Source organism: Colletotrichum karsti (assembly GCF_011947395.1).
Source record: "Colletotrichum karsti strain CkLH20 chromosome Unknown Scaffold49, whole genome shotgun sequence".
NCBI classification, from domain to species: domain Eukaryota; kingdom Fungi; phylum Ascomycota; class Sordariomycetes; order Glomerellales; family Glomerellaceae; genus Colletotrichum; species Colletotrichum karsti.
This window is the reverse complement of record NW_024065949.1, coordinates 238,340-254,079: the sequence shown is the minus strand read 5'-3', so window position 1 is coordinate 254,079 and position 15,740 is coordinate 238,340. Positions and strand designations below refer to the sequence as shown.

Genomic DNA, 15,740 nt, shown 5'->3' with positions numbered 1-15,740 from the left:
CGCTATAAATTTGATACACTATTTACTCCCTGTTTTCCTCAAACTCTTTCGCAACTCCAATCGTCAGCTTGATATGGTCATACTCCATTACTTGCCCCCGGAATCGCGCCAACTGCCGCGCTGTGATGATCGCGTTTCGAATCTCACGTCCGTTGAGCCTCTCCTTTGCCAGTACGCTTGCCTTTCTCGATAGCTGAGTTGTGTTGACGAGGTCCTTTGGAGCACAGGTTTTTGGATTTAGATGCCTCTGCTCTTCCTCGAGTAGAGCAATAAAATTGGTCCAGATGTCGAATCTTCCCTCTTCATTCAAGGGTGGATAATACAACGCAAGTTGCAATCGTGACCTGAATGCTTCATCGAAAGTGTTGACTGCGGGTGCCGACTGTAAGTGCATGCCAGAGGCTTTTCTGGAATGACTGGAAACTCACCTCTATTTGAGGTTAATATCTTGCGGTCACATTCCACTTGGTGGACGACCATGACGGCCTGTTGGTCCGTGACTTGTGATTCCATCACAGCATACTCCCTCATTTGTGTCCCAGGATTGGACGATTGCGTCGAATCGTGTCCATGATTAGGGCAAGGAAAACAGGTGCCATGCTCACATAATTCGTGTTCTGCGACCTCGTGATAGACAAAATGAACTCCAGCAGACATGACGTGAAGTTGGGGATGTTTCGGTCACAATTCTAGTCATGGCCCCAGCGAGTTGTGTTCTTTGACGCGGAGGTCTAGAAGAGGGGCCTGTATTCTCACCCAACATGTTGCTACGCGGACGCGCGTGATTCGCCAGATGACTGGGCTTTGGCTGCCTCCATGAAAGTGGGCAGGATATGCAGGCGAACCACGGCTGCCTTATGATTCCGGGCCAAGCATGTCGCCCATGTCTGAATTTCAAAAGCAAACGTATTGAGTGTAGCTATGAGTTACGCATGATGCACGAGCACAACGCATTTGATCTCTCACAGCCAACATCAAATCAAGCTATTGAGCTCAAAGCTATTCCAGGACTCCTTCGATCTATCTCTAGCGCAGGAAATCATTAGGGAAGATGTGATGTACTCCTGGACGACTCGTTCTTACGACAACGACTTCCTTCTGGATGCTGAGAATCCTCCCATGAGATTGGTTGACGCAAAATCTGCTGGATGTACCGCCATAAGCAACAACAAGTAACTTAGTGGGCGCTTTCTCGCGGATCAAGAAGCTGCTCAACCTCTGAAGCATGTCCATAAGGTGCAAGAAATCATTCTCGCTCCCAAGCACATCGCTAGCTTCTATGATAACAAAACAATTTGCTAGGTGCAATAGCATGCGACCAAACAGATTCAAGTATTGTTCGTCCGAATGAGGTGCGCTCAGCTTCGCTACGCTGAAGTTGACAGGGTCGGATGCCACAACTTCCGGGCACAGTTTCAACGATTGAAACAACAGACAACGGAGCACATCGGTCGTACGTATCGTCAGGTCAGTGTTGCGGCCAGTGGTAGACAGATACCACAGGACTGGATGTGAGCGACCGTCCAGCTTGCTAACCAACTCAGTTGCAATCTCTTTGACCCTATCATGAGCCGCCTCGTGTGGACTTAAGACCAGCAAAGGTGATGCTGGTTCCGAAATCCAGTGTTTAAAGACCTTCAGGATCTTCGGCAAGTCTTTGCCCTGATTCTTCCGTTTTGATCCTCCCTTAGCAACCTCCAGCTGCTTCAGAAGCGCATGTTCTGGAGTAGTATGGGGCTTCATAGACTGTAGGATATCATGGAAATGGGAATCATGAACAACAGACTGGATGCTTCTGATATCGAGTTTGATGTCTTTCACATCCAATTGTAAGCTCCCCATATACAAGCTCAATTCTGCGGAATGAATCATGTCAGCAAAATCTTCATCTCATCCTGAAGACTACAGAGTTCTCTCACGCTTTTGGTTTTGTAATAACTCGTTCAGAATTCCAGCCTGCTTCGACTGCGTGTCTGCGAAGACGCACTGCATCGCCAAAGTCTTGCTGTCTCTCGCTTCTGATTTGTCACTCACGATCCTCAAGAACGTGTTGACGTCTCTTAGTTCGACTCTCTCCTCCATATCTGAGATTCGATTGATAGATAGCGCGCAAGCTTTGATTTCTTCAGCAATCGCCTTGTACTTGATCTCATATGGCGTCCATAATGTGCTAAGGACTCGACGGGCACGGCGAAGTGTATACCACTTTGTGGCCTTCCTCAGAAAAAGGAGTACTTGTGCATACAGATTGGCAACAGCGTCTTTCATCTGGTCTGTCTGGTAGAGATCGGCGCTGACTTTCACAATGGATAATATTTCCGCAATATTCGAGAGCTCTTGGGAGAATTGCGCAACAGTGTTGGCATACTCGATGATACCCTGGAACGTCGTAAGTACATGTACAGATGGTCCTTGAAGCGGTTTAGGGTCGATGGGTTGAGAAGATACCATGAGAATGAATTTCATCATCCCCCAGACGAGGGAAACATATTCGGGGTGATGTTGCGACAGAGTATCGAAGACCTGCCCGTAAAACCTGATTCTTTTCGACAGACCGTTCAACCCGCTCATAAACGGGCTGGAGCTTCGAGAATCTCCGCGGTGCTTAGCCTCGGCAGCTCTTGTAGTGCTAAGTATGTCCTCAAGACTGGTGGAAGTCGCGGAATTGAGCCACGCCAACTCCTTGGGTTTGTCTCTGAACTTTTCTTCGAGATACGCTCTGGCATCGCAGAAGGCTTCAGAGGCTATATTACGTTGAATGTAAAAGCAGATTCGTTAGTTATCGATAATACCCATCGCTGCGCGCGCGCGCAGGTTCGTCGACTCACTTGAGCATAGAAGACCCAGCAGATGACCCATGTCCATTTGGTACTTGGAGCGCCATGACAAAAGATTATTGTCGGCGCGAAACTTGGAAGAATTGCTACGTGGAAGGCTGAAGCGTGTGTTGTATTCTGTTGACTGGCCAACGCAGTACACAGGAAGAGGGGTGAGGAGTCTCGATGAGCCGCGCCAGAAAAACATGCAACAGTTGCTGCATTAATACTAATCGAGCAGTCTGCCTTGGGCATTCAGACATACAGTGAGAACTTTTGATTGGTCGGGGATTCGAAGAGGTGCACTTAAGGCAATCTTGCGCGGTGAGATCTGATGGGAAGGCCGGAAGATGTGCAGATGGCCAACCAATCATCTCCTCGATTCCAGTACGACACGGAGGGGAATATCCGGGCGCTCAAAGTATACATAGCGAGTAGTCAAGTAGCAAGAAAGTAGAGTGTTTAATTGTCCAGTAGCAGACTTGCTCTCAATAGTTTGACGGATTCATTCGCATTGAGTAAAAGCACTGAGTGAAACTCCTTGAAGATATTCTAACGTATACCCGCCCAATCGTTCCAGAATATCCATCTAAAAAGCCCTACACTCAATCAAACCCTTCTCATAACTGCTATACGCCACTCCGTCGCAGGCCAAGAAGCCCATGGCGGCAAGGGCAGCCGTGGCCCCTCCGCCAACAGCGCCCACACCAAGCGCCGCAACACCGCAGCCCATGACCTCAAAAATGGCAGTCGAAACCAGTGTGTCCATGCACTTCTCGCAGTCGGTCGACGGGAACTTGACGCACTTCCGCTCCTGGGCCTCCTGGAGACGGCGGCGGCGGATCTTGCCGACGGAGCCGGAGCGTGCCGAGTTGAGCATGCCTTCGGCTACGACCAGGTTCTGAGTCTCCATGCCTCCGGCAACCTGTCGTCGCTCGTGGAAGCTGTTTGTGGGTGGAGCAGGCTCGAGGGCCGATGTGGCGGACAAGAGGCTGGTGAGGAGGACGGTGGTGATGGCGATGAACTTCATGTTTGCGATGAGTTGATTTGAGTAAAAGGAGTGTAAGTGTGAAAAGTAGGTAAAAGACTGAATGGTTGATGAGCTCTGAGCTGTGATGGCTAAAGAAGGAATAGTTGGGGGTGATGGATGAGAAATCGAAAGAAGAAGTCGATCATTTTTGGTACTTATACTGCTTCTTCAATCAACCTCTTGAAGCATTTGGCACTTTGAGCTTGTGGCACTCGGCAGGTAGTGAGGCCTCATGAGCGGCATCTGCAAAACCAAGACGAAAAGAGATTGATTCCATCTATAGAATCAGGCAAGTTTGACTTCAACCTCATGTAAAGAGCTTGGCTCGTGGCTTGCTGAACTTTGTTGCTTCAGTCAGACCGGACTTCAGTGGTGAGGACAGACATACAAGTTAGTCTCCGAAATATCTCAGAGCAATGCCAAACGAATGCGAGGCGGATTTTCCGCCTGGAGCTAATGGAGCTATCCGCCCTCCGTAGGGCGTCGGTAATCCGCCGGTTGATTGCCGATCTGGGGCAGATCCGAGAGATCCAGGCTTGGCTGAGCCGCAAAGCACAGCCCTCTGGGGGCCAGATTCCCAGAGCTATGGCATAACACGCGAGACCGAGTCATAATTGAGACGTCCCATCCGAACTTTACTTTACCGCAAACTCTATTTTACCAACAACGATTTTCATATAGGAGTCTGATGTATAGTTGCCAAGAGGTTAAGCTTAACCTTAAGTCTCTGTAGGGCGTTTTTTGGGACGACTGTTGAGCAGATCATGTGCTTGTCTTCGGCCTTTGAATGTCTTTATGAGAAACGCAAGGCGCGAATGATGATAGATTAATCGGCGTCTTGGGATCTTTCCGTTGTCAATGCTTGGTGAATACTCCGCCCCTCGAGGCCATAATCTGGACCTACATGTTGGAGATAGTTGCAAAAGCGTCAACGTGCTTGAGAGCTTCTCACATCTATAAAGACCAGTAGAATTCCACGAAAAAGAAGAACTTCTCATCCTCATCAAGCTCCAGTCTTCTCTACAACTACTACAGTCTTACACAGCTCACTCACTCAGCTCTTCCAGTCTTTTCTCATATCTTCACTCACTCTACATCTTTCTACCAACTACAACCACCAACTTCTTTAAAATGTTCTCAAAGATCATCGTCGCTGCCCTCTTCGCTGCCGCCGCTGTCTCCGCGGCTCCTGTCGACTCTTCTTCTAAGGAGGTCGAAGAGCGCCAGATCAACCAGAGTGTCACCCTCTGCAGTGACAAGGGCATGGCCGACTGCGACACCATCAACTTCAACTTTGGCTTCTGCGGTTAGTTTTGAGTTCATCAGTAACTTTCTACAATAACTAACTCTCAACAGTTCAAAATGTCGGGCGCCTCAACGACAAGGTCAGCTCTCTCGATGCTCACGGTTTCAACTGCATCTTCTACAAGTAAGTCAGCGCTGATGATAGATCATGATTCTTGAGGACTAACACCTTTCAAGCGACACCGGATGCCGCAACGGCGGTGGACAGATCGCCACTACTGGCAAAGTGGAGGATATCCGAAGCAACCCGCAGTTCAGCACCCAGAACGATGATGTCTCTTCCTTCTTGTGCAACATCTAAGTGGCCAAGAGGGCTATAAGCGAGGTCAACATGTAGCTAGTCAGGGCACAGCGTTTGAATCGAGGCGTTGGATAAATTTCGCTGTCAAATTGAGATACTTTGTTACATTTATTTACCATCTTCATGCTTTATACACTTAGTGAGGTCGACTTGCCTTGCACAGAGTCTTACCTTTGAACGCCTTGTGGGTGGTATTTGCACTCTCTGAGGGAGGAAATCTCTCATTTAACGCTGAGATTTGATGCTTTGCGTATTCCGTCCAACCTCTCCCGTTCCTACATGCTTGGTCTTCGCACCAGATGAGATTCTTGGTATCAACATCTGAACTCGCCTCATAAGAAGTAGGTTCAAGCCACGCCTGCACCTGTTTTATGTTTATTGTATCAGGACCGTCGGAACAACCTTTGACCAACGTCCCTGAGGACACCCGAGAGAGGAAGACCTGACTACCATATCTCAACCAACGATATGTACTTTCGCATCCTTTGCAAGACACTTGGTGAGACCCTTGCCAGTACTGTGGCATAAAATGATTGTAGTCAGCCAGCCTTTTGCCTTCTCTGCAGCGTGGAGGGTTTCGAGAATTCCATCCCTGCTGTTGACTCTGAGGCGCCGCATTACATGTACCGACCCGACTGTCTTCGCCAAGACAAGAACACTTCTCTGGATCAAATGGACCGAAAACCAAGTCCGGTTTCAAGTTGTAATGCGGACAAAGCATGTCGGGAAACCGCTGTTGGAACTCCAACATCTTTCGATACATAAACTCTCGCGTGACGGCTTGGCCCTCCGCGACTGTAAAGATCGGCAGGACCCAATCGAGCCGGATTCTATAGTCGTGGCTGCCGTTCGAACTATAAAATTTGAGGACGGAAATTGTCGGAGGCGTGATATTTTCCAAGGTCCATGATTTCAGCATGTTCTTCATCGCGTGATTTTCGCACGCGGTGCATCGCGCGAAGATACACATTCCATAGTCCAGCCTCTCTTTGGTTTCGCCCCGCGCACGCATAATCCATGCGCAAACTGAGGGTAATGAAACATTCTGATGAGGACAGAGTCGAATGAGTCCCGTAGCGGCAATACACTGTCGTAAGTTGGCATCGCGCTGTTGTAAAGAGAACAACACTCTGGGATGCTGAGTGTTACAGTGCCGGCAGTATAAGGCGTATTGTTCGTCGTTGCTGGTGAGTTCGTCCATTCGCTTCTTGAAACCAGAAGACACTCTCGTATCCAGGCATGCGGCACAAAATCCGGTTTCTTTAGCGCGCTGGACAGTCTCAGCATCGCTTTCGAAGGATTTGGATTTCTCATTGCCTAAAGGCAGAGGTCTTCTCTCGAAGCGATGGTAATGTTCAAATGTCTTGTCTCGGTACAGGCGCCAGAAGGTGAAGGATGCCTGGCGAAGCATGTAAAGATCGGCTGGTTTTGCGGCTTGCATGATGCAGAGGAGGATCTCATCGGGACACTGCAGAATCCGACTGCGTCGCAAGTTCTGCTCAAAGTTGGCTTCCCATACAGAGGGCTGTCGCGCCTGGACTTTGAGACCACCGGGAGTTGTTGACTTCTTGCGGGCAGATGTCCGGATGATGACGAAAAGGCCGAGGTAGAGCGCAGCTGCGCGGATGATGAACTCATCCATAATCGCTGTGTGGCTTACGAAAATGCTTCTGATAGTCGAGGGTTTCGCGGGAGATACACCGAGAATGTTGAGGAATTGCGCTGCTTTGTTATCATGGAAAGCCCCTAGGTAGAAAAAGAAAAGTTCTCAAATAGAAAATTTGGCAAGTAAATAGCCCAAGCAATGTGGAAAACTTAGAGCCTCGGTGTGTATGGACAACATGGAACCTTGAGAGCCTGACATCATTCGTAAGGGCAACGGATCGCGCCCACTCTATACTACTAAAATACTATTAAGTTACTGATTATTTAGGTTCGGTACTCTAAACAGCGTAACCACCAGAGTTCTTCTGTCTAGGCTCACCAGCTGCTTCAAAGGTACCGTTCGACAGCAACCGCACGCCTTGCGCCGAGCTACTACCAGGCGCAACCCAAGTGACATTGTGACCCAGTGACTGGAGGTATCTGATGGTGCTGTTGTCGTAAGCATACTCGACGTTGATGATGTTTGGACTGAGCTGGTCATGGAGACGGGGCTCGGCCAGTGCCTCGGGCGCAGTCAAGTTCCTGTCGAGGACATTGTGTACGTTCTGAATGGTTGAAGTAATAATACGACTTCCACCAGCAGCGCCAATGACGAAGTACAGCTTTCCGTCGGGCTTCTCCACAATGATTGGTGAAATTGATGACAGAGGCCGCTTGCCGGGTCGGATGTAGTTGGCTGGGCTTGGAACGTAACCGAAGGCGTTGCTAGAGCCAGGAATGGAGAAGTCATTCATCTCGTTGTTCATGATGACACCGGTCTCGGGAACCATAACTTGGGATCCGAAAAGTAGGTTGACCGTAGTAGTAAGGGAGATGGCCAGACCGCTAGCATCGGCGGTAGCAATGTGGGACGTTCCAGGCGTCTCAAGCGATTCAAGACCCTCAGGGTTGTACCAGGAGACATTCTGTGTGCGGAAGTCGGAGATCTTAGAGCGGATCTCAGCACCAGTCTCGGCGGAGATCATGTTCTTGGTGTACTCGGGCAGACCGTCGACGAAGAGCGGGTCGCCGAGCTTCGAACGCTGGCCATAGGCGAAGCGAATGGCCTCGTCGAGCCTGTGAACCGTAAGGTTACGAGCAGCAGGATCTCCGAAGTCCTCGTAGCCGCTGACAGCGTTCAGAGCGCTGAGGGCCACGATGCCACCGGAAGGCGCATTGCAGGCAGTGAGCTTGTGTCCCCTGTACGTGATATGCGCCGGCTCTCTGATGGCAACTGTGTAGTTCTTAAAATCTTCAAGTGTCATCGTGCCGTTGGACTTCTGAAGAGCGGCAATCGTCGCGTTGGCGATGGCACCGGTGTAGAAGGCGTCGGCACCTTCGTTGGCAATCGTTTCGAGAGTGTCGGCGTATCGCTTGCGGGTCATCGTCTCGTTCAGCCTAACTCTGTAGCCGTGGGGCGCAAAGTCAATGGCCCAAGAAGGATCATCGGTCAGGAAGTTGCCGTTCGGAGTAACAGAGTTCATGTATTTGACGAGGTCCTCGTTGACCCTGAAGCCGAAGCGGGCGATCTTGATTGACGGAGCGACGAGATCGGCCCACGGGAGACGGCCATACTTCTTGTGCAAGTACTCCATGCCGCGAAGCTCACCCGGGACACCACTGCAAGATGTTAGCGCCCCAGCCGAAGTACAATGCGCCATCGCCTGAACTCACCTTGCCAGACCGCCGTACATACTCGCGGCCGTGTTGTTGGCGTACATGTCCTCGAACGCGGCTGCGGGGGCAGTCTCTCGAAAGTCGATAAACTCGTACGTTCCGTTGCTGGACCTGACGAGCATGAAGCCACCTCCAGCAATGCCGCTGTGGTACATGCCGACGGTGCCCACGCAGAAGACGGTGCCGACCATGGCATCGGCCGCATTTCCGCCCTTCTTCAGCAGATCCGTACCAATCTCACTGCAAATATCGGTCTCGGAAGCGACGGCGCCCAGCTTCGGAGGTCCATGGCTCGGGGCCGCAAGAGCAGGCTGCAGCAGGCCGAGAAGCAGCTGAGTGACACCGGCAGTGATCGGGAGGGACTTCATGGCGGCGGTGCTCGAGCCTTTGAGCTTTGGATGGCCGATTTGAACTTGTCGACGAAGGAATTAACCTGCGTGAGGCACGGCAATCACAGCTCTACACCGGTAGCCGAGAAAGAGCAGCTGGGTAGGGTAGCTGAAGGGGAAGCAAGAAGAGATCGGCAGGTGCAGCCAAGCTTTATTATGAGGGAGGCCGGGATGGCGCAACCATGGATGTCAATTGCGCCCACAACACGACAGAAATGGACCCAACAAACTGGGAGGAGCTTCAATCTGGCATGCTGCAGGTGAAGATCACTAGCGGCCGACGTCCTTTCCCTATCGCGGAATGCGACGTTGGCACATTTGTCCATCCTGGTTCACCGAGTGAAGGGTTGAAAGATGGTTGGTTCGGTCTCTCTTAACGAACCATGAAACCCATTCGTGGACAAGGTTCGCCAGGTAGGTTCACCTGGGTTCACCAGCGACGAACCGGTCCGGTCACTCACGACTTCGGGGATTGATGTGATCGTCCGCGGTCCACAGCTTATCAAGCGTGGGGAAATTGTAATTTCAGCGAGATATGGACAAGGATGTTTGAGAAACGTGTAATCGTGAATCCCCATTGGACAATTGGGGCACAGCAAAGCGCATTTGTCTTGAGAAACACTCGTGACTCCAGAAAGTGCCGATACGGCGACCCACAGCTATCGCGGGGACTCCGGCTTCGGCGGGGAACTGATTGAGAGCACCTTCCTCTTCCGGCCATAGCGTCCCCGCTTTTGCCGAGGGGCCAACCCGAGAGATGATCAACCTGAGCGGTGATGGCGGTCATCGGTCACGAACTGCTCCCGCCCTGCGAGTCAACGAGAGGTGTCAACTCTGCAGGCATGAATCGACGTTATGTCAACTATGAGTTTATGGTTGACAGCTACTTGACCTATGTTGAAGCTGTGCAGATGAAACACGCGCTTGCATCCGCGGATGACACTCTCGAAACAGCACCAAACTTCTAGAGCTGTTCCAACTTCCTACCGTGACTCAAATCTTGACGCACTCAACAATCTTCATCTCGTTGCTCGACCCAAAAATCTTAGACACTTTAAGACCAGCGCTCGCCGCAAGATCACTCCATCCCTTCGCCGTCCTTTCCTTGCCGCCGATGTCAATCATGGTGAAGTCATACATAGCCTGCAATGGCTCCGGAGGATCTTCCATCACCATCTCAGCAATAACAACTCTGCTGTCCGGGGCCATGGCGTTGCTGATATGAGTCAGCATCTTGCCAGACACCTCGTCGCTGTAGTTGTGGAGACAACGGCAGATAAAGTAGATGAACGCATCTGTAAGCTGCATCAGTCTAAGCAAGTTGAGAACAGTGAGTGAATGCTCACTTTTGATGGGTTGCTCCTTGTGAAAGTCATGGCTTTGCAGTTTCACGCCCTCAAGCTCGGGTTCTCGGTTGATCGCAACCTCCTTCATCACCTCGTCTCTATCCTCCAGGGCCATGCGGTTGGCAGGCATGAAGGGATTGCCTCTCATGACATCCTTGATCATGTGTCCCTTGCCGCCACCGACGTCGACGAAGGCAATTCTGTCCTGGTGCTGCGGATCTGTGAGCTTCTCTCGCAGCCAGCTGAAGTCGTACGTCCTCGCAATCATAGGGCCATGTTGGACAGTGTCCATGGCCTCCATGACACGCTTGAGCCGCTCGGGTCTACTGTGAGCGATTTCCCAGAGAGTCTTCTCTGGGTGACCATGTGCAAACGAGTATGGTGTATGATTCTGTGTGACTGGCTCACGGCGACCGTAATGAGCATAGTACTCCGGTTTCTTCACACAACTTAGAAACATCTCATCGTAGCTGACGAGATGGAGTGAGCAAATTACTTTCTGTCAGCAGTGGATCTTGAATCAGACTTACTAGAACGTGAACAGGTTGAATTCTTGTCGGCCAGGAAGATACAGCTTCGAAACGTCTGTATGCGCTATCCGATCCCCATCTTCTTGGACGAGGATGTGACGGGAGACGAGAAACGATGCATATCGCCCTGAAAACTGTGAGCCCTCTAATATTATTGGTATTCGGAGGCTTCTGTACTGAGAATTGACTCATCTGCGTCCACTGCCTTGGCCAGCTGGGCGTAAGATATGGCTCCGTCAAGAGGGATCGTCTCAAAGACCTTCCAGTCAATGAAAAGCCGAATAAGCACAAGATCCACGTATGGAAACATTCGGTGCATGGGATCGGATGGTAAAGGCCTAGTAGCATATAGGATTTTCTCCGCGATACGCTCCATTTCTAGCGTCGGCCCGCCTTGGCGAGGGGAGTTGACCAGAGCGGACAATTGGGACACAAGCCCCGGAAGCTCGTCTGGAGTGATCGCCATGGCTTTAAATTGGTAGGTAGTTCAGCTAGGAGATAGTTTTCGAAGCTGGTAGAACTGAATACTGAATACTGAAAACAACCACGCATATGTTAAATCATTGGCAATGCCAACTCGTTTTATACAGGAGACATTACCTGCAATGCCGATGTCCACAATATCCCGGAATCTGTAAGCGGTCATCGGCCAAAGCGGGGCTCCGTGTCTGAGCCGGATGGGATGAAAGGTAACTTGCTTTGCCTCCGAGAAGCGAGAGACATGGAGGCCGGCTCCCCACTTGAGCGCGGCAAAGCCGCGCCGTACCTTGCGTCCCGACCCCCCCTCACGGGCCGTAGGCGTAAGTTAGAAACTTCCCACAGTTTCAGGAGGCTGTTATCCGTGTGCATGTTCCGATGGCTACGCCAAGATACTTTCCTTGAAAGACTACTCATTGGCCGATGCTTGGCGCACACACCCCTTTCGGTTGCCGGAGTTCGAGAAACGCTACAAACACTTCGAGAAAGGAACAGTATCGGCAACTTATCCAATCCTTCGAAGGGTCGGGAAGTTCCCTTTCCATGTTGATGGTTTGGTTTAACGATAGCCTCCATTATGCCTTGCCTTCCTCGGCATCAGAAGAGAATTTCGTCCAATCCGACGAAGTAAAGCAGAGGAGTCGCCTATGTGCGGGGAATAATTCGCCGAGTAGACGTAAAGTGCACTACTAGCCTATCGAAATGAGTGAGCTGATCACGGATTCGGCAACCATTTCGCAGGTCCAATGAAGATGTCAAGAGAACAGTCTCTTCTTGACGAAAGATCGTGGTCTTCGCTGGTTCCAAGGACAGACTCAGAATGCATCGCGCAGATCCAAGAATCTCGTCAATGTTGAGTTGTTCAGCTGACACTTGATGTCACGGTAACCGACTTGCAATGTGGCTTATTCATCCGTCGTCAGGAATGAAATCTGTCGCAGACAAAAAGGCTTGGCAGCATTTGAGAGATCAAATGGCATCTAAGGTATCTACGACAACACCAAATTGGGACATAAGAATCCTCAATATGCACGTCTCTTTGCACGTTTCCTCTTAAATCTCAGGCCACGTTGGTTGCAACTACTGTCTCACTTGACGAGCAAAACAGCTCCCTCTTTGGGAAATTCTTGGTGTCAATCGCTGAGCCCTCTGACACCCGTATGCGTTGGTGTCGCAGCTGTCTCACGCTGGGAATTCGATGCTTCGAGGAGAGCAACATCTGTAGATAAGAGAGCTTGCATGCAATTCAGAGACGAAACGTTCACCCATCATATCACAACGCAGCGCAACATTTGGCGGAGAGCGAGACACGCACCTTTCCCGAATCCCAATGGCCCTCGTCAGTCTATCAGTTGAGTATCTCGTCTTCCTAGGCGATCTACTCGCTGAAGGGGTCACAGGGCTACTTCTAGAAAACAGCGAGCCAATTCTTGCTGACGAAAATCACGAAAGAGCACGCCTGCAAGACAGCATCAAGGACAACATCGAGCAAATAAGTCAAATCGAGTCTTCGATACAAACCCTATCCAGCCAACTTAGCAGTCAGCTCCTCAACCTACGATCACCTCGGCTTACGGAATACCTTAACAAAGTTTCCGCGCGCTATGAAGTAGTCTGTTTCGAACTCGAGAGCTGCCTTCTGGAGCAAACGACACGGCTGCGCGTGGAGTGGACTAAGGCACCGTCATACAGCCAGACTCGCCTTGAAGCGGCATTGCACTCATGTGTATGTGTCCACGTCGGAGGAATCCAGGATTGCCTGAGAGACGTCCACTCCATCCTCCTGTCCCAAGACAAGGGCTCCCTTTTGAAAGTCGCCCGCGAGGTGGCCTTGGAGGAATCCACTGATTTCCTCTCCTTTTACTGCAAGATGAAGGTCTTCACCATGCATTATTGGATTGCGCAGGCCAAAGGGCTATTGATGCTCAAGATGGCAAGAAACTGGCCCAGAGTTCATTTCGCGGAGGCAGACGACACGATCGAGTGTCTTCAGAGTAACTTCGTTCTTCAAGAACAGATTTTCGACGAAGTTGTTGGTTCTGAAGTCATCAGCCTTGTGAAAGGCGTGATGAGGAATCCTAATGGTCTGGCGATGGTTGACCTTCACACTGAAGACAACAGTCGGCTCACACCTCGTTTCGACTGGGAACTCGAAGTCCACGTCTTGAAACTATCGTCCGAGGAAGACGAACAACACCCTTGGCCATTGAGATCTATCTCTGCGATTGATAAACCAGTACCTAGCGGTTCATATGCCTTTGAGCTAATCAGTTTGAGCCCCAAGGACAGTGGCTCATTGCTCGTATCTGCACCTCATTCTTCACCTTGCATCATGTGAGTAGAGAACTCTTTCCGGTGTATTCGATAGCTAACAGCCCCAAGGCTTCCTAGTTCTTCTGAGGCAAGCTGGTACATCAAGCCAATGCCACGAAGTAAATTCTCGCTTTGCTTCAATGCTACTTCGATGCAGCTTGATTCTTTTCGGCTTCCAAACGGACTAGACAAACTGTTCGAAAATAGTAATAAATTGCATCTGGCCCCGGATATGGACGAGTCGGTACTTCGAGGTGTTGAGTCAGCTAAAACAGCGTTTGGGCCAAACCATGAAGGCGGGTTCTTCATTGTCTCGAAATGAATGAACATTATCAACTGGCGCGACTGGACCTCAAGTAGTTTCTTGAGAGAAAAGGTCTAGATCAACCTTTCCTTCAGAAGCTGTTGAAGTTGTTCGATTTCCCCATTCTTTCTGTTGTATCGAGGTTACAAAACTACTATGTACTGCCCGTTTTGTAGTGACTCATCGTCGTTTCTCAATAACAATACCCAAACATAACCCATAACTCCGACGATGCTGAGTAAAACAGACAAGTAAGGACAGTGCAATGAATCCAATCGCTATACAGCGTCTTTCAAGTGGCCGAGTATCCTCCATCAACAAAGATTGTCTGTCCCGTCACCGATGCGCTAGCATCACTCGCCAGCCAAACCGCAACACCCGCAAAGTCCTCGGCCACGCCGTTCCGTCCGATCATAGTCCTCGCCGCATGAGCTTCCGCCTTCTCCGGATCCGCAAGAACCTCCGCCGTCATGGACGTCTCCACAACCCCCGGCGCGATAGCATTGCAGAGAACCCCACCCCGTGACCAGGCCTCCGCCTGCGACCTCGTGAGCGCGACCAACCCTCCTTTCGCGGCGCCGTACGCCCCACTGTTCCCGAACGCGCGGAACGCCTGTTGACTCACGACGTTAATAATGCGCCCGCTTCCTCTCTTTGCCATTCCTGGACCAAAAGCCTGCCCCAGAGCGAACGGCGCGGTAAGATTTGCGGCGATCGTGAAGTCCCATTCTCCTTGCGTGATGTGTGACATGGGAGGGCGATGAGAGACCCCGGCTGCGTTGACGAGGATGTCTGGCACGCCATACGCAGTCTTGATTCGGGAAATGGCGTGGTTGAGATCTGCTAGATGCGCGAGATCTGCTGATATCGACGCCGCAGGTACACCGAGTTGTTTGAGTTGTTCGACCGTTGACGCGAGCGGTGAGTCGCGGCGAGCGATGAGTATGACCTTTGCCCCAGACTGACCCAGCGCGAGGGCGATTTCCTTGCCGATGCCTGAGCTACCTCCCGTGACGACAGCGGTTCTGCCTGCCAAACTGAAAAGACGGGTGAGATATGCGGGCAGCTTTTGAAGATTCTTCGCCATATTGAAACTCAAACACCCCTGTGTGCGAAAGACGACTGAATTCCCTCAAAACGAAGTAAAATGACGACTGCACGATACTTTTCAGCTGAACAGAGGGATGTGAGGGGATTAGATTGTCAGCCGGTGAAATGTGACCGTAATGGCCGTTGTTAGTAGGCAGGCAGGCCATCGGAGAATGGCGGTACGAGCCGGATGAGTTCACATGCAGCTACCGGCGACTAAGACTTTGCAGCGTATTAGGGTGTCGGTAGTGCTAGATCTGGACTTCATTGCCAAGATTCGCGTGGCTTCTTCTCGGCCAGTCTGTCATGAGCGTCGAGTAACCGGCCGGATAACATCAAAAGTTGGGGTATTGGGGTGGCACACATACTGCATGGCTAAGAGACTAGAGCCGAAGACGACACTGACGAGCCGCTGGGTGTGAGCCAAGAACGAGCCGCGCGATCATCGGCAGAAAGCTTGACAAGCAAGGCCCGATCTTATAACTGACATGATATCAATGATGAGATATGACAGTATGT

At 50.9% G+C, this 15,740-nt stretch overlaps 6 protein-coding genes across 6 annotated transcripts; 2 read left to right on the top strand and 4 right to left on the bottom strand.

Annotated features, from left to right (window-relative positions):
- Positions 1–1,902: 1,902 nt before the first annotated feature.
- Positions 1,903–3,846, bottom strand: CkaCkLH20_11611 (uncharacterized protein; the record flags this gene model as incomplete). Its single annotated transcript, XM_038894325.1, has 3 exons — positions 1,903–2,744; positions 2,829–2,923; positions 3,422–3,846. The coding sequence occupies 3 exons, from the start codon at positions 3,844–3,846 to the stop codon at positions 1,903–1,905; spliced, it is 1,362 nt and encodes a 453-aa protein (XP_038740400.1).
- Positions 3,847–4,977: 1,131 nt separating this feature from the next.
- CkaCkLH20_11610 (uncharacterized protein) lies at positions 4,978–5,452 on the top strand (the record flags this gene model as incomplete). Its single annotated transcript, XM_038894324.1, has 3 exons — positions 4,978–5,152; positions 5,203–5,275; positions 5,329–5,452. 3 exons carry the CDS (start codon positions 4,978–4,980, stop codon positions 5,450–5,452), a joined length of 372 nt encoding a protein of 123 aa, XP_038740399.1.
- Positions 5,453–7,395: 1,943 nt separating this feature from the next.
- On the bottom strand, positions 7,396–9,141 carry CkaCkLH20_11609 (uncharacterized protein; the record flags this gene model as incomplete). The annotated part of the gene is made up of 2 exons (XM_038894323.1): positions 7,396–8,716; positions 8,771–9,141. 2 exons carry the CDS (start codon positions 9,139–9,141, stop codon positions 7,396–7,398), a joined length of 1,692 nt encoding a protein of 563 aa, XP_038740398.1.
- Positions 9,142–10,155: 1,014 nt separating this feature from the next.
- CkaCkLH20_11608 (O-methyltransferase) lies at positions 10,156–11,504 on the bottom strand (the record flags this gene model as incomplete). Its single annotated transcript, XM_038894322.1, has 5 exons — positions 10,156–10,457; positions 10,509–10,862; positions 10,917–10,978; positions 11,039–11,165; positions 11,216–11,504. The coding sequence occupies 5 exons, from the start codon at positions 11,502–11,504 to the stop codon at positions 10,156–10,158; spliced, it is 1,134 nt and encodes a 377-aa protein (XP_038740397.1).
- A 1,341-nt stretch (positions 11,505–12,845) lies between these two features.
- On the top strand, positions 12,846–13,853 carry CkaCkLH20_11607 (uncharacterized protein; the record flags this gene model as incomplete). The annotated part of the gene is made up of 1 exon (XM_038894321.1): positions 12,846–13,853. The coding sequence occupies one exon, from the start codon at positions 12,846–12,848 to the stop codon at positions 13,851–13,853; it is 1,008 nt and encodes a 335-aa protein (XP_038740396.1).
- Positions 13,854–14,424: 571 nt separating this feature from the next.
- CkaCkLH20_11606 (uncharacterized protein) lies at positions 14,425–15,219 on the bottom strand (the record flags this gene model as incomplete). Its single annotated transcript, XM_038894320.1, has 1 exon — positions 14,425–15,219. The coding sequence occupies one exon, from the start codon at positions 15,217–15,219 to the stop codon at positions 14,425–14,427; it is 795 nt and encodes a 264-aa protein (XP_038740395.1).
- Between the last annotated feature and the right edge of the window lie 521 nt (positions 15,220–15,740).